This window comes from Chenopodium album, chromosome 5 (genome assembly GCF_948465745.1).
Source record: "Chenopodium album chromosome 5, dcCheAlbu1.1, whole genome shotgun sequence".
NCBI classification, from domain to species: Eukaryota; Viridiplantae; Streptophyta; class Magnoliopsida; order Caryophyllales; family Amaranthaceae; genus Chenopodium; species Chenopodium album.
In genome coordinates, this window is record NC_137838.1 from 2,858,401 (window position 1) to 2,886,342 (window position 27,942).

Consider the following 27,942-nt stretch of genomic DNA (forward strand, 5'->3'; position numbering starts at 1 on the left):
TCCCATTCCTCCTCTTGAACCCATTTTTTTTTTTTATATGATTACTAACTATAATATGGAGAAGATTTTTTTTTTTTTTTTTTTTTTTTTTAAGAAATTTTTTTTAAGAATATAATAATAATATTAAGGAGATTTTTTTTTAACAAAAATAAACACTATATAACACTTGAGATTTTGAAAACAATTAATTTTAAGTAAGAGAGAAAGAAAGCTTGAGTTGTGTGGAAAATTGAGTGAAAAGGAATTGGTATTTATAGGAAAAAATACTAGCCTTTTTTTTAAAAAAAAAAAAAAACAAAAACAAAAAAACCAAAAAACTAGCCAGTACATATATATAAGTTACCGTTAGATTTATAAAAGTTGCCAACTTGCCATATTTGAATTCTTACACAAAAAAACAAATTAGCCGTTAGAAACAAATTAGGTGGGTTGGGTTGGCAGGTTGGGCGGGTTATGCGGGTTGGTGGGTCGGGTGGGCTGGTGGGTTATGCGGGTTGGTGGGTTGGGTGGGCTTGTGGGTTGTGCGGGTTGGTGGGTTGGGTGGGTCGTGTTTGATGGGTCGAATTGGGTGGGTTCGTGGGTTGGGTGGGTCGAATCATGTGGGTCGAAGTGGGTTGAACGAGTTGGGCCGAATCACGTGGGTCGAAATGGGCTGGGTCAAAGTGGGTTGGGCTACAATTTTTAGACCCACGACACAACCCCCTTTGCAGACGGGGTGTGCCGGGTTGTGCCGGGTCGGATCCGGGTTGGGCCCATTTGACCCACAAGTCGTGCGGGTCAGGGTGGGCTGGGTCCAACCCGGCCCACTGGCCACCTCTAATTTGCAGTTTTCTTTTGATATTCCATGACCCAAGTATCACAAGCGAAACACACCAATTGAAAGGCTTCAAATCCAGCCTCTTTGCCTAAGGCCTCGTACTCTTGTTTGGTTCTTGCTTTACCATCTGGAAATGTTAACATGATTGCGTCCCAAATGAAGGCTGTATGAGCTTGGTAGCTAGTTTTCGGTGTTTCGGGTACAACGTACTCGCAAATTATTACTTTGCCTTCTTCTGGTAATGCTTCATGGCAATTTTTCAATAGTTTCACACATTGTTCATCGGTTCCTGATTGAAAAGTCCACTGAAAATAATGTACATGAAAATTTATTACAATCCCAACAAATTAAATATGATTGAAGAGCAAGTGAATAACCAACTCTAATAAGAGCTCACATAATTATATTTATTTGTTAGTGGGAGTATAAGTCATCATATATAGTCAAGTTGTTTATAAAAAATGTTGCAACTAGAATAACAAAAACAAAAACAAATAAATAAATTAAGGGCCTATTCACATTTACTTAATTTCATTTCAGTTCAGCTTCAATCAATTCAGTTCAGCTTTTAATTTCCCTCTCTCATAAAATATTCATTTCAACTCAGTTCAGTTCAATTCAGCTCCAATCAGTTCAGTTCATTTCACTTCAGTTCAGCTTAGTTCAGTAAATATGAACAGACTCTAATTTTTCATTTGGCTACTCCGTATGAACAAAGTTCAATAAATTAAATAATCTTCACCCCAAAAAAAAAAAAAAAAAAAAATTATTTATTAAATGTACCTTCATAAATATAGCATCAGCCTTAGGAACACTGTCATACATGTCCCCTCCAACATGTTCAACACCTGCAAGTACATATATAAAAATCATCCAATAATAATCAATAATAAACGTACGAACTACAATAAAGATCTATATAGTACAACAAATCAAATAAATAATTAAAACTATTAATATAATAGAATAATAAGAATATTTCATACCATGAACTGATGGCGCATCTCTAATAATATGAGGTAGGTCAAAATTAATAGCCTTAATTATTGAAGGATGTTTAGAAAGGATCATTTTAAGAGTAAGACCAGTTGCACCACCAACATCTACAATTGATGATATACCCTCAAATCCTTTGTAAATATCAAGAAATTTCTTCATAACAATGGTAGAATGATGGTCCATTCCATCATAAAAAACCTTGTAAAATCGCGAATCTGTTCCTAGATAATCGAATATGCCCATACCATATTGCTTCTCAAAAGGGTTTCCACCAATCAATACCGCGTCTTTTAAATGTTTCCTGCAATATTTTGAGGTAAGTTAGAAGGTATTGTTGCAAAATTTGATTATCAACCACGAAAATAATAGTACTAAAAATATAATAAACTAGGTTATGTATTATATATGGCTTCTGATGTGAACTCCCTCTTATATCGAATAGATATCGTATGAGTATTTTTTAATGAATAGAAAGACAAGGAAATAAAAGGAAACACGAGTCAAACTTACCAAGTGTCCATGATAATCTTATCATGCATAAGATTAGCAAAAGCAGCATAAGAAACTTCATCATCATTCTTAGCCAAAAATTGACAAACTGGGCCAAGCCCATATAGCCTCTTAGGTTGTCCATTAGGACCAACCTTTTGAGTGCAAGTGAGTATAGTAAAGCTAGCCAAAAGGCGTAGCATACGGTCTAGGGCTACCGCGGCATTAGGGTTAGTGGTGGGTAATTGAGCCACAATCTCCTCCGCGGAGAGCTGAGCCTTAGGGCCGGTGTTGTAAATGATGTCGAGGACGTGCATCTCTAGCACGGTTTTGAACACCATAGACGGAACGGACCACGTAGCCAAGCACATAGCCATACAAGAGGCCTCCTCCTCGGTTGTTGGATGGATTTGTGCTTCATTGCTACCAATGATTGAACTCATTTTGTTTGAACAAATAGAAAATGTGTTTAAAGAAGCTAGTGTTTTTTTAAAAAAATACTTTGTAATATATTTTATTTTATGGCTTCAAACACCTAGGATGAGAAGAAATGAAACAAGGTAATGAGAATATTTATAGTAGCTATATAGTACCTACTCTACACAAGTAATCGTATTAAATATGACACCATAAAATGCCACCTTATCGTCAGTGTTGGTGGTCCAAAAACTCGTGATTCACATGGTCACGTTATTAGTAGTTTTTTTTAATTAAACGATATATATATATATATATATATATATATATATATATATATATATATCAAGGTACTTAATTATATAATACTACGTATAACATATACATCATATATATTGGTAAAGTACTACGTAGTTTGATAGTTTCTAATAATGCATATATTATATCAATTTTTATTCATCACCTCTAATAAAATATAGGAGTCTAAACTGTCCTTCAAGATTAATGATTACAAGTTCATACGGAGTACTAAGTGATAATTAATGGTAAAACTATTTAAGTTTATTTTTGACAAACTAGCATCTATATATTAATGCCTTTTTAGCTTACCTATAATGATACTCCCTCCGTTTTTTAATTCTTGCTCCATTTCTATTTTTTGCACTATTTATTTGTTCTACTTTGACTAATGTTTATGATTTATACATAAGAAAAAAAATATATTCTTGTGGGTACTTAGCTTGTTGAAATCATCACAATGAATAGATTATTAATTTTTAATTGTTAGAATTTGTACTTATTGGTAATTAAAGATATTAGTGATCAAAGATTAGCATCGATATGCATGTCCAAGAGAAATGGAGCAAGTATTTAAAAACGGAGGGAGTACATTAGTACACTCTGTACTCTAAAAAAATTTATTCTAATTCTATTTTTAATGTGGTAATTATTAAAGAAATTAAACCCACCAAGGTTGAGCAAATGCTAAATCTTTTTTAAAGGTAAAATCTAACTTAAGGCTTGTTCTTTTCAGATTATTTTCACTTCAATTCAGTTTTCTTAATTTTCTTCTCTCATAAAATATACAATTCAGTTCAGTCAATCAGAATCAACCCTTAGTTATACGAATTACGAAGTAAAGTTTTATAAGAATGCTAGCCAAATGACAAACCAGGTACAGTAAAGAGGCGATGCCCTGGGAGTAAAGAATGACACCGAGCATAGTTACTTAGTTAGCAATCGCATGCTCCTTTAATTTACATGTGCAACATAAGTTTGGCCAAAAGATGTTTTTTTTTTTTTTTTTTTTTTTTGACATGAGCTTAAAACTAACAAAAAAAAAAGTCAATTAGATTCATAAAAAATTAAACAATCTTGAGAATAAATTGTTCTTCAAAAAAGATTGTGTCGCTTTAGTATCTTTGATACAATTACTTTATAGGATATTGTCTTTGATTATACTGGATATTACTTGTATCTTTTATGTACAATTTTTTATTTGTTAATCATTTGCTAGAATTGAACTCTCATTTGTCATTTCATATTGTAAACACTATAAGCATTTTTACTATCTTACAAGTACAATTTACCATCTTTTCCTTCGTTTTCTACTTTTATATTTTCCATAGTTTTATTGATTGTAATACTAGTTACTAAACGTAGTAATTTAAACTTTTTATTACTATCGTGTTAAGTATCGTGACAGTACTAGTTACTAAACGTAGTAATTTAAGCATAATATAACACCGAAAAATATTTGTCTTATAAGAGTTGTAACTTATAATCACACTTTAGGAATAAAGACTACTTTAGAAATTTAAGCTCTACTAGTAATAGTAAGAATAATACCTGCATTGCTTGCAAACAACTCTTTCCTCTATCGTATTCACGTAGGGCCTGTTCTCATTGACTAAACTCAGTTGAACTGAACTGAACTGAATATTTTATAAGAGGAGGAAATTAGGAGCTGAACTGAACTGAACTGAGCTGAACTGAACTGAACTAAAATGAACTGAACTGAATTTCAACTTATGAGAACAGGCCCGTACTTTGTTTACAGTTTTTATATCTGCCTAATCAGACAATTTCTAAATTATCATCATTATTAATTAAATAATTGAGATTCAACTATATATTGGGTAGTTTACCAACTCTTTTTAGATCTATTGGAATGTTTAGTCATTTATCTTTTATTTTTTTTTTGAAAAAATAGTCATTTATCTTACTCCGTATCAACTCTATATATCAAAATATTAACTGTCGATTTGTTATTTAGCATCATTTGTTTATTATTTGTTTTTATTTCAATGTTTCCCACTAAAACTTTTTTAAAAAAACAAATAAATCATGCTTTCCGCTAGGAGTAATCTAGAATGTCTTGACTCTTGATCAATGATGTTCGTCTTACTCTCACTAATTTAACATTTATATTTAAAATAATCTTAATATGGTGGATTACATAATAAGTTTCTAATCTCATGACTAATTTCTTATTTTAATGGGATTAATGTAAATATCTTATTGTACTATTTCGTATATTTGTTTTGGCCGGCTGGCCGCAAATCGTGCAATTTATATGTTAATAGAGTTACTATGGAGTAAGACTTATTGTGTCCTATATTATTAAAAGCTCAATTCCACCAAAACGTGAATCTTAGATTAAGTGTCGTTGTTCATCATATGTTAAATCAATTGATTATTACATTATTAACAATATATTATGTCCTAGTCTGTAGTAATAGATCGATTATTTTTTATTTTATTTTTTTTTAAAAAAAAAAAGATCGATTATTATTACACATAAACTGCACCATATGCTGCGTGCCAAAATTAAAGGCCAAAATGATTGATCATATGATAAATGGTACGCATAACAAAGTATAACTAATAGTTGGTTCGTGGAGGCGGATGCACGATCCACATGGTGCATCCGCTCCAACATACAAAAAGGCGGAATGAACATTCAGATATATACTAATGAACATGGTCATATAAAAGAACATAGTAGTCATTTATAATGTACATGGACATATACATAAAAGAACATAGTGTTCATTTGTAATGTACATCGGTTTTTTATGCAACAATTTTGTATATATATTTTTTTTAAAAGAAATTTTGTATAATGAAATAGATAAATAGTACTATAATTAATTTTTTTTACCATACATTAATTACAAATCATTTCAATTTTTTTTTTACCAAAAATTCACTTTCTCTCTCCAAACAAAACTTCAACCCTATTTAAATTCCTCAAACCCCAAATAAATTTTAAGAAATTCGAAATTTTGAGCCCAAAATTGTTCAAGATGACAAATAAAAACGAAAGGTAAGACCAAATTCGACATTTATACTTGTTTATTTGACATTCATACTTGTTTATTTTGAGTTTAAGTGTTTGTTTTTTATAAATTCGATTGAAAATTGTAATATTTGATTTTATTGAAAATTAATTGCGATTTTGATATAATTTTGTTGTTGCAATGAGAAATAAAATGAAATTCTTGAAGAAGATCAACCGATTAATATATTTTGGAAGAAGAAAGCAAGCAAATAGACAAATTTAGAAAAAGTTGTAGATCCAAATAATACAATGTACATTAAAATACAGTTAAATGTTCTTTTATCATATACTTATATGATGCAAATAATACAATGTACATAAAACATATAACCAACATTATAACATATATGTTCATTAGAATATAATACAATGTACATTATAATACAGTAAAATGTACATTTTCATATACATACATGATCATTTATACTAAATGTACATTTACTATATGAATAGTGTTCTTTAATATTATCATGTTCTTTACTAATATTACAAATGTTCTTTAGATTTACAAAAAAACATATAAAACTTGATGTTCTTTATAAAATAGCTATATGTTCTTTACAAAACAACTATATGTTCTTTACTGAATAGCTAAATGTTCATTCCGCCTTTTTTAAAGAACACTGGATGCACCAAGCATGGTGCATCCGCCTCCACAGAAAAAATTTCAAAGTATAACCAGCTGTATGATAAAAATTGTCACTCAAGAAGACTAGCTTTTGTGCAATTATCTTGATTTTTTTATTTATGATATTATTATACTACCTCCGTTAAATGTTATGTGCAACTTAAAAATATTTTATATCTCACAAATAATACGCCAAAGTTGCACATAACATTTAACAGAGGTAGTATTTAGAAAAATCAATATGTAAGATGTTGTTGCAGTACGATCGCTTATAAGGTGAACTTTAATGTCTCCTTAAAATGTGTGAGGCGAGCTGATGATCTGATACACAATTTTAATGCTTCAAATCTTGTGTTTGGGATTCTCAGACAACTTGCAGGATTGCAATTTGCAAATTGTGCACGAGTACCACGGCTACCACCTTCATTCAGTCCACGGAAAGAAGTTTTGATTAGTAATTAAATATTTAAATGGATTATTTGAACTACGATCCATATATATATATATTTTTTAATAAGTAAGATAGATAACCATTAAGATCAGAAATCTTACTAACTTATAGAAAAAAATCAAGATTTTGATCACTACACTACGTATACATTATAAACTCCCTTTTTTTTTTTCCTCTAATTGCAACAATTTGAGTATTTGACTTTTTCAACTTGATTTGTACTTATAATAAACAAAATTTGTCGTGTGTTGTGAATTAGTCAAAAAGTAAATTTTCATTACACTAATGTTTTTAAGTTCATACTAATACAAAATTAACAGTATTAATGATTAAAGTTGTGTATCATCAAGCATGTCAATCAAACTATAACAATTAAAAAAAAAACCTTTGCTGATAAATTATACTCCTAACCTTTTCACTACTCGTATATAACAGGTTGTACCTTATACATTATAATACAACTAAAGTCTTTTCTTAACTCAATTGTTTATTTGAGAGAACTTCAAATTAGTGAAAGTAATAGTAGTGTCTTGCATACACAACTACACAAGATACAACTAGAGGTGATTATATATTGGGTAGGGTAACCCAATGATAATAGGGTCAGGGCCAAGCTTATAGGGCTTTTAATGGACAGAACCCTTATTGGGCAGGGTCAATATAGGGCCAACATGTTTTTCCAATTTAATTGATAAAGAAAATACATAATGCAAAAATAATTATATAGATAAATTTGTATTCATATGTATATAATAATGGCTTTGTCCAATATTTATTTTAATTGATATTTTGTAGGCCCGCCCATTATTGACCCGTTAATGACCTGCGACCCGCATTAACCCGACCCCATATTGACCCTATAAAATGTGACCCTCTTTGACCCGACCCGCACCGACCCTGACCCGACCCGCCCAATAACCAGGTCTAGATACAACATTAATGCTACTATGTTTTCCTTATATATAGACATATTCTATCTCTGAAATATTCTCTCAACTTAGTTAATTACGTTACACATCTAACTATTGAAGGATTTGTCCTCAAATAAAAACTATCGAAGGATTTTCCTCCATAAAGACTTTAACCTACCCAATTGTTTAGCCCAATATATTAGTGGCGGCCCACTTCTTATGATATGGTCAAGTTGCCAACCCATTATGAATGCCATTTTTGAGAGAGAATCAATAAGGATTAATGATGCAACACATAATTGGTCACCTATATAAATTAAAGTTTAATTTATGTAATTAAGCTAGTTGATATCTAGATATTACAAGTACGTATTATCAATTATATCATGAAGTGTTTAAAAAAATATGTTCGTGAACAAGAACAAAGTAATTGGTTGGCAATAATAACAAATAATAGTAGCACACAAAAAACAACCGACCATAGTACTGAAAATGATTAAAGAGTGCACAATGTTGCATCATCTCTGCACTACACTTAGAATTTCGATTCTGAAAAATAATCAAAAACCATTTTGGATCCCTTTCTTTTTCCCTAAGAATAAAGGACTTTTGAAGCAACAAATGTTGATCACAAATAAACAGCAACAAAGTAGAATTGCTGTATAAAACCGACGATTAAGTGAGTAATTTTCATCGAAACACATTAAAAGTTGTTACGTTGTTCATAATGCTCGTGATTTAATGATGTCGAAGCTCATCTCACTTGGATCTGTAGCCTGTAGTTCAACTTGAATTCCGTCAAGCTCTCTCTTGAACCTGTCCTTTGAGCTTGCATACACCATCTTCATTCTCACCCTTGATGTGTCTGGAGACCTACATTTATATTACATGCATTTTACTCGATATTATTTATGTAAAAAGTCAAAATGATGCATCTATTGATATCATAAACTTTATACTCTTGTATGATCAACTGATGATGTCAATCTATATATGACAACAATATGTACAACATTTTAGTATTGTATTGTACATATATGATATATTGCATACTATAGTCTTGTATGTTCGCTTCATTTGATTTTCACTTTACTTGAAATTATATGTAAATTATATTATAATTAGCACTTTTATCTATAGTTGTTCATGCAAGAACATGAAAATGAAGGGCATACGTACCAGGCAATGAAGAAAATCTTGCTCTTCTGGCAGTTCTCATCAGTAGTGAAATCGAAGTCGAAAACGGCATAACGACATTCATCAGCAGGTAAAGAGTTAGTAAAATCGTCATAGCTCTCCTCAGGGCTCCCAAACTTATCCACCACCACTTGTTGGCCTTCAATCTTAAAGGTAATAAAGCGGTATGTTCTCTTTGCTTTTAGCTCATGAAACTTGAGCTTACATTCATCATCCACAGCCATACCAGACGCAGCGTTCGCCTATATTTTCGACCCCGAAAATTTCCCATTTCACCACAACACCATATATATGGTTAACATATAGTACAACAACATAGAATAATAACGTTACATGTAACAAGTGCTATTGTTGATTATCATGTAGCTCAAATATCCTCATCATATATTCACGTTACAAATGTAGAATATGTAACAAATAATGTATAGTAACGCTTTTTGTGACGTGATTCACACAACCTATAGCAACATTGAGAGTTACCTATGCAATATCGATAGACGTCTATTACCAAACCTATGAAAAATTTAACCTAGAGCAATGTTGTTCATTATGGACTATAAATCTATAATGTTGATTGACCAAAAGAATGCCAACTTCTAATTATTATTTTTATCTCTTATTCCAATCCTAATTGTACGTCCATTTAATGAAATCATTTATGATTTATGTGACTAACAAAGGCTAATGCGGACTATATATTGTTTTGGACAGAGGGAGTAAATTATAGTAATGACTAATGGTCGTTAACTCGTGATTATTTTGGTTGTAAGGTAACTTACAAAGATTAAGTGATTTCATTGAATCAAAAGGTAATGTTTTAGTTGACTAGTAACAATATTTTTTTTTTTCATTTTATCATCATGATTTGACTTTAGATGAATATAAATCGGAATTGATCTAGTCAATTACAGAAACAAATTTCCCTGTCAGCCGTAGGAAAGAACAATTCAAGATTATGGTGCTACATGACATTTGTCAATAGATAAAGCATATGATTCTTCTACATTGATCAAAATTCTATCCTAGAAAATAGTTGAAGGAAAAAAAAAAAAGTTTGTAGGCAACATTTGATCAACGCTAAGTTCCAGCTTCCAACAACATACAATAATATCTTAAGATTGTGAGTGTGTGTGATTTTTTTTTTTTTTTAATTCAAACAAATATATGATCATGTTGTATCATGCATGGCAATGATCATAAAGAATCAAACTTAGATATGTAGAGAATATTCTACAACTTGTGGACATACATAAACATGCAAATGGATGGTTAAGTCTTATTAGTATGTTCATTTAAACATGTCCCCTAAGTATCCATATTTTGGCGAATCTTGATTTATAATAACAATAACTCTCGTTATGGATGATCAAATAAATATCATTATATATGCACGAATGTAATTAAAACAAGAAAAGTAATCAAGAAACGTACCATTTTTTTGCAGTTTGATTGGCACACAATCGGAGAGGAAGAAACAAAGGTAGAGTTAAGAGAAATGAAGATGAAAAGGGAAGAGAGAGAAAGGTAGAGAGAATGAGGAATTTAGATAGAGAAAGAGAAGAGAGATCCTTGATTAAAGGGCAACCATGAATGGGTGAGTTTTTGAGGGAAGCAGAAAAGTGCGGACAATGAAGAGAAATTAATAAATATATATTAATAAAATTAAATTGAAAGAAATAAATTAATGAAATAAATCACGTACAAAAATAACCAGCTAATGAAAACCAAAGTGCAACCCAAAAATAAGCAAATGAAGGGCTGATCATGTCTACGACGAACTGTTCTTGTTGCCACGTCTAAGCTAGCTAACAAGTCACGTCCTACCATCTTTTGACTATTTTTATTTTAATATTTTTGACATTTTTGTCCTACTAATCCACTTTTTTTTTTTTGTTTTTTACAATTATGGAGTTTTAAAATAAAAGATGATTTATTTTGTACTCGTTCACTAATTTAAAATTTAATTGTTTTTTGCAACTTTAACTATAACTTGCATTGATATAATTTGCAACTTTAAACTTTAATTGTTTTTTACATTGATATTATTTTTATACCATAAGTCTTAAGTTCAAATCACTTTACCCCATTTGAAACTTGTATTCCTTTTGTAACTCAAAAAGAAAAAAAAAATGTATTTTAGCTAAAACAATTTTATATTAGATTGGATTTGATGATTAATTGATTATAATGCTAAGAAGAAAATTAAGTACAAAAATGTATAAATTATTACAATAAATATAATTCCTTTACTTTAACAAGAGAAACAGGGATTTAGCTCCAGATAATTAATCAAACACAAAGCATTCTCTTAAAAAATGCTTGAAAAATTAGAAAGATTCTAATGATTCCCAAATAAGTTAATATATCAACAGAGTACTCTTATTGTATAAACCCAAATGTATTGGTCTCCACTTTCTTCCTTAATGTTAAAGCTGACAATAATATCAAAAATGGTTAGCAATACTTGATATGGGCTGGACTAAATCCAGAAGAACATACTTGATTTGTTAATTAAGTTGACATACATGATAGTATGATACATATACGTACGATTCTAATTCGAAAATTAAAAGTTTCAACCACGTTTTCAATAGACAAAATTTCTTCCAAATGTGGATAACTCAATTGTGGTCTAATGCTTTGTTATGAATAGAGGGTCGGGTTTGGGTCGGGTCAATTCAGATTAATTCCATGCCCTATGCGGGTCGGGTTTTGGTTGGGTCATGCTGGAGTCGGGTCACGTCGGGTCATACTTCTTATCATGCAGGTTGGGTTAATAACACGTTGGGTGAACAATAAGTCGGGTTTAATTCGGGTTTTCACAGGTTAAAACGGGTTAGGGTAATTCTCAGGTTCGAGTCGGGTTCGGTTTAAGTTAATAATTTGCGGGTTAGAATCAGGTTGGGTCATTCTCGGGTTTGAGTCGGGTTCGGTTCAAGTCAATAATTTGCAGATTATAATCAGGTCAGGTCATTTTCAAGTCGGGTCATTCTCGGGTTCAAGTCAATAATTTACCGGTTATAATCAGATTAGGTCATTTTCAAGTCGGGTCATTCTCGAAGTCAAGTCGGGTTATGTTCAAGCCAATAATTTGCAGGTTACAATTAGGTCGGGTCATTTCCAAGTCAGGTCATATTCAGGTTCAACTAACTACAAATAGATAATTATCATTTTTATCAAGCTAATTATTTCCTTTGACTATAATATATAGGGCAATATACTAGGGAACTATAGTTTATAATTTGGGAAGAAAATTATCTCCTTTAACCATAGAACAAATATATACTATATTTAACTCTTAAATTTGAGAATCATGCTCCTTTCTTTTGCTGCCCTAGACCGACTTGGTCTCCTAGACAAAATGCTTTGATCAACAATAATAAGGTGCTCTAAATTGCATTTAAGGTGATTTGAAATCAGGTTAGGAACAATTTGGGTAGAATTTAGGTCGGGTCAATAACAAGTCGTGTTAATTTCGAGTCGGGTTAGTAACAGATCGGGTTGAATTTTTGGGTCAGGTAAGTAATAGGTCTAGTAAAATTTGGTTCGGGTCAATAACAAGTCAGGTTGAATTTGGGTCAAGTCAATAACAAGTCAGGTTGATTTCAGGTCGGGTTTGTAACAGGTTGGGTTAAATTCAGGTCGGGTTAGGAACGGGTTGGGCTGAATTCAGGTCAGGTTAGTAACAAGTCGGGTTAAATTCGGGTTTTGACGGGTAAAGTCGGGTTAGGGTCAATTTCGGTTCAAGTCGAATTCAGTGCAAGTTATAAATTAGTCGTTGTAAACCGGTAGATCGGTGCAAATTGTAAACCAATAATTTGGTCGTTTAACAGCAAATTAGATGGTTCCACATACCCATTTGGACCCCCGTAGGGTATTAAGGACCATGGTAAACATTTTAACAAATTTTATTTTCGGGCAAAACAAAGTCAAAAAAATTCCAAAATTGAAGGCTAATATCCACGCTTTTTGAGAAATTTTAAAGGTTTCGGTGCCCGGTGTCGAAAAGCCTTAATATTTTAGGGAATACATCTCGGGGTCATATAATGACGTTTGGAACCATACATGATCATTATATGTAGTCATAAATGTTCGTGGTAGGCTTGAGTTAATGATATCGGAGCAAGTCTTAAATCAGTAAATTGGTCGTTTAAAGACAAATTGAATGGTTCTGCCCACCCAATTGGACTCCCGGAGGGTATTAGTGACCATGGTAAACATTTCGGAAATTTTTTTTCCCGGGCGAAAAAAAGTCGAAAAATTCCAAAATTGAAGGCTAATATCCACGCTTTTTGAGAAATTTTAGAGATTTCGAGGCCCGGTGTCGAACAATCTCAAAAATTTAAGGGATACATCTCGGGGTCATATAATGCCGTTCAGAATCATATATAATCATTATATGTTGTCCTAAATGTTCGTGGTAGACAACATTTAATGAAATCGGTGCAAGTTGTATACTGGTAAATTGGTCGTTTAAAGGCAAGTGGGATGGTTCCATCCACCCAATTGGATTCCCGGAGGTTATTAGGGACCATTCTAAAAAATTCGGCAATTTTTATTTCCAGGAGAAAAAAAGTCAAAAAAATTCCAAAATTGAAGGCTAATATCCACACTTTTTGAGAAATTATGGAGGTTTCGAAGCCCGGTGTCGAAAAGTCTTGAAATTCTTGGGGATATATCTTGGGGTCATATAATTCCGTTTGGAACAATATATGATCATTATTTGTTGTCATAAATGTTGGTGGTAGGCTTGAGTTAATGAAATCGGTGCAAGTTGTAAACCGGTAAATTGGTCGTTTAAAGGCAAATTAGATGGTTCCACCCACTCAATTGGACTCTCGTAAGGTATTAGGGACCATGGTAAACGTTTCGTTAATTTTTATTTCCGTGCGAAAAAAAAATCAAAAAATTCCAAAATTAAAGTCAAATATCCACGCCTTTTGAGAAAATGTAGAGGTCTCGGGGCCCGTTGACGAAAAGACTCGAGATTTTAGGGGACACATCTCGGGGTCATATAATGTCATTTGAAACCATATATAATCCTTATATGTTGTCAAAAACGTTCGTGGTAGGCTTGAATTAATGAAATCGGTGCAAGTTGTAAATCGGTAAATTTGTCGTTTAAAGGCAAATTGGTTGGTTCCACCTACCCAATTGGACTCCCGGAGGTTATTAGGGTACATGGTAAACATTTCGACAATTTTTATTTCCGTGCGGAAAAAAAAAAAGTCAAAAAATTCAAAAATTGAAGGCTAATATACACGCTTTTTAAGAAATTTTGGAGTCTTTAGGGCCGGAGCCTAAAAGTCTAGAAATTCTAGGGAATATATATCTTGTGGTCATATAATGTCGTTTGAACCCATATATGATCATTATTTGTTGTCATAATTGTTCGTGGTAGGCTAGAGTTAATGAAATCGATACAAGTTTTAAACCGGTAAATTGGTTGTTTAAAGGAAAATTGGATGCTTCCAACCACCTAATTGGACTCCTGGAGGGTATTAGGGACCATGGTAAACATTTCGGAAATTTTTATTTTCGGGCGAAAAAAAAAATTCCAAAATTGAAGGCTATTATCCACGCTTTTTTAGAAATTTTGAAGGTTTCGAGGCTCGGTGTCGGAAAGCCTTTAGATTTTAGGGGATACATCTCGGGATCATATAATGTCATTTGGAACCATATATGATAATTATATGTTGTCATAAATGTTTGTGGTATGCTTGAGTTAATATAATCGATAAAGTTGTAAACCAGTATATTGGTCGTTTAAAGGCAAATTGGATGGTTCCACCCACCCAATTGGACTCCCGCGGGGTATTAGAGACCATGGTAAATATTTCGACAATTTTTATTTCCTGGCCAAATAAATGTCAAAAAAATTCCAAAATTGAAGGGTAAAAATCCACGCTTTTTGAGAAATTTTGGAGGTTTCGGGGTCCAATGTCGAAAAGTCTTGAAATTCTTGGGAATACATCTCGGGGTCATATAATGTTGTTTGGAACCATATATGATCATTATTTGTTGTAATAAATGTCTGTGGTAGGCTTGAATTAATGATATCGATGCAAGTTGTAAATTGGTAAATTGGTCGTTTAAAGGTAAATTGGTTCTACCCACCCATATGAAATCCCGGAGGGTATTAGCCTATAAGGGACCATGGTAAACATTTCGGCAATTTTTATTTCCGGGCGAAAAAAATTCCAAAATTAAAGGCTAATATCCACGCTTTTTGAGAAATTTCAAATGTTTCGGGGCCAGGTGTCGAAAAGCATTGAGATTTAGGGGATATATTTCAAGGTCATATAACTCTTAAATTTGAAAATGATGCTCCTTTTTATTGTTGGCTTGGACCGACTTGGTCTCCTTAGACAAAATGCTTTGATCAACAAATAATAAGGTGATCTAAATTGCATTTAAGGTGATTTGAAATCGGGTCAGGAACAATTTGGGTTGAATTTAGGTCGGGTCAATAACAAGTCGTGTTGATTTCGAGTCGGGTTAGTGACAGATCGGGTTGAATTTTTGGGTCAGGTTAGTAATAGGTCTGGTAAAATTCAGGTCGGGTCAATAACAAATCGGGTTGAATTTGGGTCAGGTCAATAACATGTCGAGTTGATTTCGGGTCGGGTTTGTAACAGGTTGAGTTAAATTCGGGTCGGGTTAGGAACAGGTCGGGTTAAATTCAGGTCAGGTTAATAACAAGTCAGGTTAAAACGGGTTTGGTTCAATTTCGTTTCAAGTCGGGTTCGGTTCAGGTCAATAATTTACGGTTTACATTCGGGTTGGGTCATCTCCAGGTCTATTCATGTTCGGGTTAGGGTCTCACATACGCGGGTCAACTCGGGTCTAGGGTTGGTTTCAAGTCAGGTTTGGGTCACCATTTTTTCGGGTTCAGATGGGTCGGTTAATAATCGGGTTTGAGTCGGTATTTCGAGTCGGGTCAACTTTTGACAACTCTAGTTATGAATATCAGTCTTTTCCACACTACTACGAACATAATCAAGGCTCCTGAGTCCCGATACACATTAGGGAAAAAACTCTAACTTGGGACATCAAGATTTCCAAGTTAAACTCTAGCCACTAGACCAAGTTATGGATACCACATTAATTGTAATCCTAATTGAAGAGGAAAAAAAAAAGAGAGAGAGACAAGAACAGACCGTGAAGAAACAACCTTAGAAATAAAAAAACTCATACAGCCTTACAGGCCAAATATGCAAAAATGCTCAACACCGAAACAAAATTTTCCAAGAAAGAGTAAGAGAAAGGGATATCTAGCATGATACAAAAACAAGAAAACTTTTATATCAAATTTTACTAGTTTCTGCCTTTTGCTTACAAAATAATAAATTACCTCAACTTCTGATCAACAATGTCAACCTACAAAATTCACCACTTTTGGCTCTTGTTTCTTCTTTACCTTTGCATGATTATGATTTTCCTCAGATGCAAGATCACCTTCAGTGTTCTTGAAGTCATTCTTGACTTTTTTGTCTTCTTCCAACATGAAGTCATCCTCAAGATCATCCCCACCATAGAGCTTTGTAACTCGTGATTGTGACTGCTCTAGTATAGATACTGATGATGAAACATAACATAAGCAAACATCAGATGCTGTGGGATGTTGCAAACAGCAGCACAAATGAATTTTTTTTTTTTTTTAATTCCATAGCATCATGAAATCATGACTAACACTGATATCTCATAATATTCAACTAGCTGAAATGGACATGCATTTAGAATCACCATCATGGTAATACAGATGATCAAGAAGCACAACACTCTCCATCAGAAAATGGCTACATTTCTGTTTTAATTCATTCTACATTGATAGTCCTTTATGATTTGGTAAGTCAAACTTTGGAATTTCTCAATTCTCATATTACCTCTATGAATTTCACAAGCTGTGTTTCATTTACTACCCCTTCATTATACAAACAATACATTGATACCCTTGTAAGAAATACAAAATACTTCTATATGCAAAAAATAAATCCTTCTTTGTAAATTTGGAATTGTATGGTGGTGATGAAATTTTTTAAATATTAGAGTATGGTATCTAAGCTAAATTCTTTTGAAATGATGCCAAATCAAAAGTGACCTACGGAGTATAAAAAGAGAAAAACACACATATACAAATATATTCTCAAACTTTATTAGGTCAAATCATCCCTTTCAATTACGAGATCCAGGATATGTGTTCAATTGGATGTTCATAACTTGAGTCTCCTGCATAAGCAATTTATATGTAGAAAAATATGATCATTACCTCTTTTATTTCCAGCAGCTTGAGCACTTCCTTTGTCTGGGCAATCTCTAGCTAAATGAGTTACACCACCACATATTTTACAGCACCCACCCTGCCCATCAATTAAACATTACACTTGTAAGAAAAATCCAGGAATATATAATGCAAAATATGTTGGTTTGCAATAATGTACAAAAGCTAGTTTTACCTTCACATATATCCCGTGTGTATTTTTAGGACAGTTCTTACTCAAATGTCCACGTTCATTGCAAATAAAGCATAAGGCAAACTTTGTTCCACCTACATATAACCCAAGAAAGGGAATAAAATTAACAGAGTTAATCTGAAGATAAACCGAAGACATGTATGTAATAACATCACTATATAATAAGTCTAGATGACCTTCAGTTCATGGAAGGTGATGTGGACTATTACAAGCAAATACGTTTAAATAACATAAATAAGAGAAAGCTTTTGACCAAATTCCAAAATCTCAAGTTCCACCTGATATCAGGTGTAAGATTCAACACGAGTACTTAAGATTTTACAAACCATTAAAAGACTCTGTATATTTTGTTTAATTTATAAACCATTAAAGATATGGGTAAAAGTACATCTATATTCATTAATACTACATTTTGCCAATCTACGCAAACCATTTGCAGTGGAGGGTGTACATGAAAAGTAAGAAAATACCGAGTTATGTGAGAGGAGCCAGCAATCATGATGAAGCATTTTCTGCCTAGGTGATTTGTTGGTAACTAGTAATGAGTTGGCGTGTGGAAAGAAACCACAAACCAGATAGAATCAAAAGAAGGAAATGATGTAAAGGCATAGAAAGAATCATGCAAGTAAAACTCTGGTACTTTGGAATGAGGAAACAAAGAACAAAAACCAGGGAAAGCAATGGATTGAAGCAATATGAAGGTTCTTGGGCCCAGCATTTATTGGCAGTTTGTAAAAATCGTTTTAGAAAAGAGTGACACCTGATATCATTCTAGACCACTAGACCAGGTTGATCTGCTCGATAAATTCACACTATACCTGATCATTAATTATATTAGATAGGGAGCTGAGCTTTGCTGAATAGGGTGCACATCAACCCCCAATATCAACCATGCAGAATATGGTTTCGATAATGGGTCTACTTACAAACACAGGACGATGTGAATAGATGTTCCAAATGTAAGAAAGAAAAAGACAGAATATTGACTCTAATTTTGCATTTCTAGCAGGGAATGACTAGCTCTCTCAGATCATATAACTACAAAAGACCAAGTCTCATCTATGATATTGAATATAGATTAAAAGAAAAGAGTTTTAAGTGTCAAACAGCTTAAGAGACATTCTCCGTTCGCCAAAACACAGTCTACCAGGGTACCAATATATTATATTATAATCAAATTTCAAACAATTTTCCATATCAATAAATGATTTCAATCCAACTAGCATAAATCAAAGTTATTTTAACAACATTTCATACCAATAAAACAATCAATTTAAGACAAACATAACAGGGAGAATCAAATGGCACAAATGAGCATACCATCTTGCAGTGGCCGGGGGCACATTGACAAGGAATGCCCAGTTTCACCACAATTGTAACATAACTTTTGTTCAACAACTTCTTCACTCTTGTTGGGGCAATTCTTCAGACTATGACCGCGTTGTCGACAACACAAACATATCTACAAAACAGTATAAACATACACCAAAAACCAATATCAAAAACAGAAATTTAATAAACAATCTTCACATTCTAACAGGTTAAACTTGCATTCTTTCCTCGAGTATTAATGATGACTTCATAATGATACTTAAAAATCACCTATTACCCTTATGCCAATACAAAATCTTAATTGCAACCAAATTTCAATCAAATGCAAAAATTTATAACCTACCAAAATACCCAATAGCATATTCCATTCCATGTCGCTAAGAAAATCAAATTTCATCAAAATTATAATTACAAATCCCCAGAAAATGATAGAAAAATACCTTATTCCGTTCCCATTGAGCTTTTTCAGGGCAATTTTTAGCAATATGATGCAAATCCTTGCAAATAAAACAACAATCACCAGGCTTTAACCCAGGAACTCTCAAGGGTTTTCTAGTAAAAGAGGATTTACGGGGTTTATCATCTAGGGTTTTGAGGTCAGATTTATCGCGCTTAAATTTGGGTTTTTTGTTCTTGTTCTTCTTCTTCTTTTTGTTGGGGTCTTTAGGGGGAGTAGGTTCAGGTGTTGGGAATAAACCTGGGTTTTCTTGTTTAAACTTCTTTCGAGCTTCTTTCTGTCTTTTACTCACCATTTTTAACTTATCATTCAACTCAGAATTGATTGCTGCTGCTGTTGATTGGAGAAGAAAGTGAAGTTTTAGGGGTTTTTGCAGGGGTTGGAAAATGGGAGGAGAGAGAAAGTGGGAGATTTGCTAAAGGAGGCACTTTGGGTGGGCTGCTAATAAGAAAATATGTTCATGATATTGGAGATTTGGTGTGAGATAATGGGGGTTGAAAAGAGATCCAAGCCCAATTACTTTGGCGTACCCGTCAACCTGGTTCATCGTAGAATGTTTTTTATATACCCGGGTGTACCGTGCACCCAATTAAACCAAAATTAATTTTTACTCTTTATTTGATAATTAAATAAAAAATAATCATCAAAATGAGAATAAAATACTATGGGTGTACCGTACACCCGGAGGTATATAACAATCTCTCGGTTCATCAAGTTTGAACCGATTTTAATAAGTGTAAAACCCGGATTGAATTGCTACATTATGTGGATGCAGTGTGGATTGAACTCTCAACCTACCGGCCTGATTGAAATTGGTCCATATTTAATAGTCCTAATTGAAATTTATTTTTTTGACGAAACCCTAATTGAATTGAAATCAGTAAATTGTGTGAAAAAAATTGAAGATTTGACATTGAGATTTGGAGTTTCGTCCCAAGTTCCCAACAAACTTTTTTGTAGGAATCGAAAGTAAAAAATTAAAAAGCGTTCTTAAAATTGTTTATGTGTCATGTGTATCTCTTCTTCCACCAGCATCACCCTACATCATCATTTTATATGGATTACTATCCTTGCTAGAAATAAATCATGTTTTGTAATCCACATGTAAGTAGAGAATAAAGTAGGATAAAAACCAAACAAAATCCAAATTAAGTTATTGTTATCATTGTATTCTAATACTCACAGTTAAAATGATTAAAAAAAATAAAATCAAAAACAAAGCCTAGGTTGCACCACTACTCCACTAGTTGATAATAATACGTCATTCCTCTAATGTAGACATTGTCATTGGCTTTTCTTTAATTCTTTTATCCTCAAGGCCTCAAATAAATATGTTTCTGATGTTAATACTATTTTAAATGGAGCTCCCAATCTCATCACTATTATTCTTTAGGATTATTTTAATTTTTAAAATATATTTCCAATGTTGATATTTAAAATGTGTTTTTGTAGTTTATACACCACAGAAAACAGCAACTTCACCAATCCTCCGTACAATGCATGCCAAATTTGAACAAAATACATAAAAAACAAGTTATGCGGAAAATAGAAATTAAAAAAAAAAAAAATCAGAAATTCTTGTACATTACTTCTTGTGGGACAATAACTATGAGCTGCCAATTTGCCATGAAAAGTAAAATATGTGTCCCTAATTCCAAATCACCCCTGAAAATGAAACTCAAACCAATGAACCACACCCAAATACCCAATTAACTACACGGCTAACGATTGTTTGCATTGCAAAGCACACAAAATTGTGTGGCCAAAACTCAGTTTAATATGTTTGCATATCTTTTTCTGTGCTCCCATCCAAATCCTATTATAAAGGTCCCCTTCATTTTTCATCTCTCTATACTACACACGATTCACTAGTCCATTCTCTTATTCTATGTTTTTATGTAGCTGTGAGTCCTGTGATTGACAGGGACATGTTGAATTCCCTCGATCTTTTAAAATCAACCCAATTGTTATAACTAGTAAGCTAAAACAGCGCGATGTGACAATTATTTTTGAACATAGAAGTTTTAATCATAGATTTATTACAAAAATTATACAAAGTATAAGACATTTTTTGTTAAAGAACAAAAGATCTGCTTCTGGCATAAACAAATGAAATATAAATACAAAATAAGTCTATTAATCAACCAAGCCTTCACATATTATCTTATGATGGTTCGACTTCGATCCTAATATGACTTAGTTTTATCTCTGATACATATATATATCACTTGATAGTTAGTACCCCATATCCATAAGCCATAACCTATACAAGGATAAGGGATAACATTACAATGTTCATTCCAATGGACAGCACTGATTAGCTAAAACTCAAAACGGTCCACAGCATTGAACATCGTCAAATTCAGGGCACTTAGAAAACAAGGCATCGCATATTCGTTCACTAAGCCCCAAATTTGGGAACTTTAGCAGTCGAAATCTGAGCTAGGAAGTGCTCAGCCACAATTCTTCTCTGGATTTTCCCAGTTGCAGTTTTCGGTAAAAAGTCAGTGATGAAAACCTTCTTAGGAACCTTGAATGATGCCAGGTTTTTCTTGCAGAATTTTGCAACCTCTTCCTCATCAATCTCCACTCCGTCTCTTGGAATAACCGCGCAATTTATCTGTCCATGTAGCAGAAATAAATCAACATCCATCCAATCCTCACAAGTAAACAGCAAGAACCAGCACAACACAAACATAATCAGGTAAAATCAAGCAAACAAACTCCAGATTCTCAATGATCTTCAACGACGAATAACAAAGAAAGGATATTCATATAAAACCATGGATTTTCACTAGTATAATGCTAAATATACAAGTAATTAGACAGCTAAATTTCTTTCCTCCATAGCTTTTTGCAGCGCCTTTTTAGTCAAGTGGTTGATTATCCATGAAAAAAGCATACCGTGATTATTTATCCACTTAAAACATCATTAACAGAGCATACTAACAAAAGTATCAAATCCCTCAAAGCATACGTCATTATCAGGTACATGAATGGTAGTAGAAGGCAATGATCAACCAATTTCGATTCTGGAAATCCAACTGAACCACACATGATCCTAGAAGCATCAAACACAGCACCTCATGCCTTTCACCTCTCAACCACATCATGAGGCATGTAATGACTCAACTACACGTGTATCCGTCTTTAAGTGTACAAAAGTAATATCCATAACATCCAAGTAAATAAGCTTACCACATCCACAAGTCATATGTATGGCATGATATGCAAGACATTTCTTTGAATGAACATTTCGTGATTAATTATGAAAGGACAGAGACTAACAACTAATCTTGCTTATAATCTAAAACTCAAGAAAAGATGGAAATTAGTTCATACCTCCTCTCCATACTTGTCATCGGGGACCCCGAAAGCAACAGCTTGCGCAAGGTTAGGATTGGACAACAGCACTGCATCCACCTCAATTGGTGATATCTTTTCCCCTGAAAAAAATTGGGTAGAAAACAACTCCACATATTAGACATTTTAACTTTTAACTCAACTTGAATGTGTACAATCACACATGTGGAATACCAAGTGGTGCATATTTACAAACTAACGAAGGTGAAGAAAAAGCAGATCCATTGAATAACAAAAAGACAGTGACTATCTCTTGGCTGACCAAGAAAATTAGTTTAAAGAAAACTTAGTTTACCAACCATAAAAAGCTACGTTCTATCACGGTTTCACCTACCCAAGTGCGGTTATTTTAAATAGGCAAGTATAAGATGATTCGATTTTACACTCCCAACATCCATACTAAATAGACCTCTTTTGATAAGCTTTTTAGACCATGTTGCAAGCTATGGAGTACTCTAACTAGATTTATTTAAATCCATGTACGACTCCCTTCAAAATGTGATCTTTTATTTAGAAACAAAGGCGAATGACACAGATGTAGAGACTAGAGCTATCAGACACACGTCTAAATAAAATCGTCACAGGTAGGTAGTGGATTAGGAAACCCATATCCTAACAACTTTCCTGCTTGGTCACATTCCATTAATATAAACACTTGGATTTTCTTACGAGCCAAGGGTCTAAGACATGTAAAGCGATGGAGTCATAGTCTAATTATAGCCGTAACCACTTATGTACATAGCACATTAAAAAAATATATTTATATCAATATTCCTATAATTATTTAGTTGACAAGGTTTATACATTACTTAACTTTGGAACGACTTGACAATTGCGCCAATTAAGTATCCTCGCGTAACACGCTTGACAAACATAGTAATTTAACACATGCTTAGTAATTTTGACACAAACAAACACCCTAGACAATTCTTATTTTGGTACACTTTGAACTAATTTGATAAGAAACTTTGTCATCTATTCCCTCAAAAGTGTGTTCTTATAACAAACCATAAAACAAAATTTCAATAATAATTATAAAATTCACCCTTGATAATTAAAAAACACAGTTAATAGATTAATGCTTTTAAACAAGTAGAAGCTAAAATAAGAGATAAATGATATATACCTCCACGGTTAATGAGCTCCTTGATCCGACCCACCAAATGCAAATATCCATCTTCATCAAAAAACCCAACATCACCGGTATGAAACCACCCGAATTGAAAAGCCGCCTTATTCGCTTCCGGGTTATTCTTATACCCTTTTGTAACATTCGGGCCCCGAATACAAACCTCTCCTTTAGACCTAGGCCCTTGAACCTGACCGTTTTCATCCAAAATCGCCATCTCTTGACCCACGGGTCGCCCAACCGAGCTCGCCTTATGAGGCCCATCCTCAGGCAACGGGTTAGAACACATTAAATGGGTTGCCTCAGTCATTGCATATGCTTCCAAAACAGGCGCACCGAACGACTCCTCAAGCCGGTTAAGAATTGTCGGGGCCAACGAAGCGCTGCAGCTCCGAATAAACCGGAGCTTCGGGTAGTCCGTCTCGGGCTTACTCGTGTGGCGATCAAGGATGATCTGGTGAATCGTTGGAACAGCGGTATACCAAGTAGCGTTGTATTTCTTCATGTCACCCCAAAACGTCGACGCAGAGAATCTACCCGAGGAAGGGAGAGTCACTACAGCGCCAGAACCGAGTGAGGTCAGCAGTCCAGCCATCAATCCATGAACATGAAACAACGGCAAAACAATCACAGTCGAATCAGACTCAGTAATCTTATAGATAGCTTTAATGTTCCGAACAGTTGAGAACAGGTTAAGCTGACTCAGTGGCACCCCCTTGGGACGGCTGGTAGTCCCAGAGGTGTGGAGGAAGAGCGAGACATCAGAAGGGTCGTTCACGAGTGAGGACACCGAGTAATCGGGGTTCGATTCAGGGTGAGTGGATGACAGAGAAATTTCGGAGTCAGATGAGGTCAGAGATGCAGTAGCATGAGGAATACTGAGCTTCGCAGCAGCGGTTTCGGCTGCGGTGTTGCCTTCAGGGGAAGTAAGGAGGAGTTTTGACTCTGAGTCCGAAAGATAGAACTCGAACTCGTCAGTTGTGTAGGCTGCATTTAATGGTGCTGCCGTGGCTCGAACTCGAATCACCGCCAAGAACATAATCACAAACTGTCCATTCATTGACATAATTATAAATTAGTTAAGATTTTTTTTTTTAAATGTCATTTTTCACGGAAAATTGTTACTCTAATTTCTTAAAAATTTGCTTTATAATCACTTTATTCCCTACTAGCTTTATTCCTTAGTATTAAATGGTGAAAATTAAACATAAGCGTGTGAAATCTTATTATTTTTCTCAATATGTTGTTTCAAAATACGGAGTTCTTCGTACTAATATATGATTAATACGGAGTATAATTCTTCGGAAATGTGCATTAATTAAGGACAAATATTAAAGAACAGAATGAATGTTACTCATGAAAATCAATTCGTTTAAACTGCGAATATTACGAAATTATAAAAGCAAAACTTAAACAAATTCATGTTAATGTTACATAAAGTGGATTGGTAATACCGTAATACGAAAGAATTTAAAATACAAATATTGTATGTTTATTAATAAAAATAAAGATAAAAATCTTTTGATTTTAACAAAATTAGATAAAAGGCAAAACCATTGAATTTACAGAGGATTAAGGAAACTAGAACCTTGATTTTTTTGACAACCAATAAAAAAATTAAGGAATAATAAGTCAATAAAAATGTTACCTCAATGGTGTTAGGAAAGGTGAGGGCGACAACGTCGCCGGGAACAACGCCGGCGGCAAGGAGGCGGGAGGCGGCATGTTCGACCAATTGGTGTAAGCGAGAATGGGTGATATCAAACTTGCCGGAAACGGAAATTGCTCTCCGGTTAGGAAATTTTCCGGCGACATCCTTAAGAAGTCCGGTGAGAGTTAGATTTTCCATATTAGGAATTTGATAACAGAGGGAAAAAAAAATGGTGAATTGGGGTGGGGTGATGATGGTATTGGAAAGATACGAGAAAAGTTGGTTAGAATGCAGCGAATATATAGGCGGTCGATGGTGCGTGTGGGGGTCACAGCTTCACAAAAAGAGTTAAGACAAATTGCTTACTTCCTCGAGGCCTCGATTTGCTTCGTTCTAAAATACTACTACTATTCTGTCTCATACTCTATTTTTTTTTTAGAAACAAGAGTTACTATACTCCGTATTTTTTTTATTTTTTTTTTAATAAGCTATAGTTTTATTTTTTAAAATTTATTTTTTACTACTACTCCTCTGTCGTTCACGAGTCAGAATTCAGGTAGATTTCAAGTAATGCTTAGAAACTATCAAAAATGGTGCAAGACTTAATATTACTACTAGATATGAAAATTGGATCAAATTGGGACGAATTCAGGTCGTTCGAGTTTGGTTTGGGTCGAGTTCAGGTTTCTCTTAGTAACTTCGGGTCGGGTTCGGGTTGGATCAGGGATTACAAACTCTTAATAGCTTGAAAAGGAAATAAAACATTTGTTGCACATAATATGTATCATCTACTTTGAATAAAATGTTGCACATACTATGAAATGACAATAGTAAATGTATTATTTAAATTTATGTTATTTATATGAGTATTTACTAGAATCACTTCAATGCATTATTTATTATTATTTTTTTGTAATATTATTACCTTTGTTTTATTAATTGCCATAAAGTGTATTACTCATTTGGGAAACATAAAATAAGTAAATAAATAAATTATTGCAAATCATAAAAAATAGAAGTATTATATTATAAGTCTATAATCTATGTGTTATTCAAAAAAAGTCTATAATCTATGTTTATTGATAATCATAAACAGATATATTAGAGAAAGGATGGAGTTATTTTTATTTTAAGTACTCATATGTTTTAAAAAAAAAATTGACTCGAATTTTATTTTAAATGGTTTTAAAAAGTTTGAGTTACTTCTACTTTTTTTTTTTTTTTTTTTTGAAAGAGAGTTACTTCTACTTTAATCCTAGAAAACTCCTCTTACTATCTTACTACTCCTCCACATAATGTATTACTTTTTCTTATATTTACTCACCTATTACCTCATTTCAATTATTTTATTTTTAACATTTACTTCATAGACACAAAAAATTAATAATAAAAAAAATTTATTACTCTAATTAATACTCCCTTCGTCACTTAATTATATATGTCTATTTCTTCTTAATATGTGAGTAATTAAGGTTAGAAATAAGCATGTAGTTAAGGGACGGATAGAGTAACAAAATCGAAATGTTGTTATAGCCACATTTAAGAGCAAGAAAATAAAAATTAAAAAAATGGCTTTATGTGAGGTCACGAATAACGTAAAGGTTGATTCTTCTTTCCTTTTTTGGGCCCTGGTAAGGCAAAAAGTTTGGATTTGAGGAAGCACGCAAGTAAATGAAATATAGGAATATGGTTTACAAGTTTTTATTTAGTCTTCACTAATTGGGCCCACGACTAATAAATCCCCGACAAAATTAAGGGAAATAAGTTGCTTAAACTCAAAGTCTTAATAAGGTGTTTTAGTTGAAACTTGAAAGAGATTTGAGATTCACATACAATTACAAGTTTGATGCGAATGAGAAGATTTAGCTATTCTAGTTTTTTTTATTTTTTTTTATTTGTTATTATTATTATTATTATTATTATTATTATTATTATTATTATTATTATTATTATTATTATTATTATTATTATTATTATTATTATTATTATTATTATGAACTTTTGGTCAAAATTATTCAAAAAAAAAAACACAAATATACATATCTTTAAATATAAAATGAATTAGAATCTATTTTCTTAAGTTTAACTCGGTGATTTTGTCTTAAATTATAATATTTTAATTTTATTATTACCTTTTTTACAACATAATTTTATTCTCTTTGATAACGATGATACTCAAGTTTTTCTTATTTGCTATATTCAATATGTAGTACTCCATAGTATGTTTTTTCTTAGACATTTATAATGCTAGATGTTTTCATTCTTGCATGAAGTAAATTAAACA

General features: G+C 33.0%; 4 protein-coding genes across 4 annotated transcripts; all 4 read right to left on the reverse strand.

Annotated features, from left to right (window-relative positions):
• Nucleotides 1-816: 816 nt before the first annotated feature.
• Nucleotides 817-2,794, reverse strand: LOC145630057 (O-methyltransferase 13-like). Its single transcript, XM_081682292.1, has 4 exons — nt 2,327-2,794; nt 1,804-2,117; nt 1,601-1,665; nt 817-1,122 (listed from the first exon to the last, which is right to left on the reverse strand). Exons 1-4 carry the CDS (start codon nt 2,746-2,748, stop codon nt 817-819), a joined length of 1,107 nt encoding a protein of 368 aa, XP_081538418.1. The 5' UTR covers nt 2,749-2,794.
• Nucleotides 2,795-8,612: 5,818 nt separating this feature from the next.
• Nucleotides 8,613-10,877, reverse strand: LOC145630059 (actin-depolymerizing factor 7). The gene is made up of 3 exons (XM_081682294.1): nt 10,684-10,877; nt 9,235-9,494; nt 8,613-8,928 (listed from the first exon to the last, which is right to left on the reverse strand). The coding sequence occupies exons 1-3, from the start codon at nt 10,684-10,686 to the stop codon at nt 8,778-8,780; spliced, it is 414 nt and encodes a 137-aa protein (XP_081538420.1). The 5' UTR covers nt 10,687-10,877; the 3' UTR covers nt 8,613-8,777.
• A 5,727-nt stretch (nt 10,878-16,604) lies between these two features.
• LOC145630058 (uncharacterized) lies at nt 16,605-19,959 on the reverse strand. Its single transcript, XM_081682293.1, has 5 exons — nt 19,499-19,959; nt 19,047-19,188; nt 17,709-17,800; nt 17,522-17,612; nt 16,605-16,830 (listed from the first exon to the last, which is right to left on the reverse strand). Exons 1-5 carry the CDS (start codon nt 19,808-19,810, stop codon nt 16,628-16,630), a joined length of 840 nt encoding a protein of 279 aa, XP_081538419.1. The 5' UTR covers nt 19,811-19,959; the 3' UTR covers nt 16,605-16,627.
• A 1,666-nt stretch (nt 19,960-21,625) lies between these two features.
• LOC145631512 (oxalate--CoA ligase-like) lies at nt 21,626-25,943 on the reverse strand. The gene is made up of 4 exons (XM_081683612.1): nt 25,656-25,943; nt 24,005-25,055; nt 22,858-22,961; nt 21,626-22,135 (listed from the first exon to the last, which is right to left on the reverse strand). Exons 1-4 carry the CDS (start codon nt 25,854-25,856, stop codon nt 21,917-21,919), a joined length of 1,575 nt encoding a protein of 524 aa, XP_081539738.1. The 5' UTR covers nt 25,857-25,943; the 3' UTR covers nt 21,626-21,916.
• Between the last annotated feature and the right edge of the window lie 1,999 nt (nt 25,944-27,942).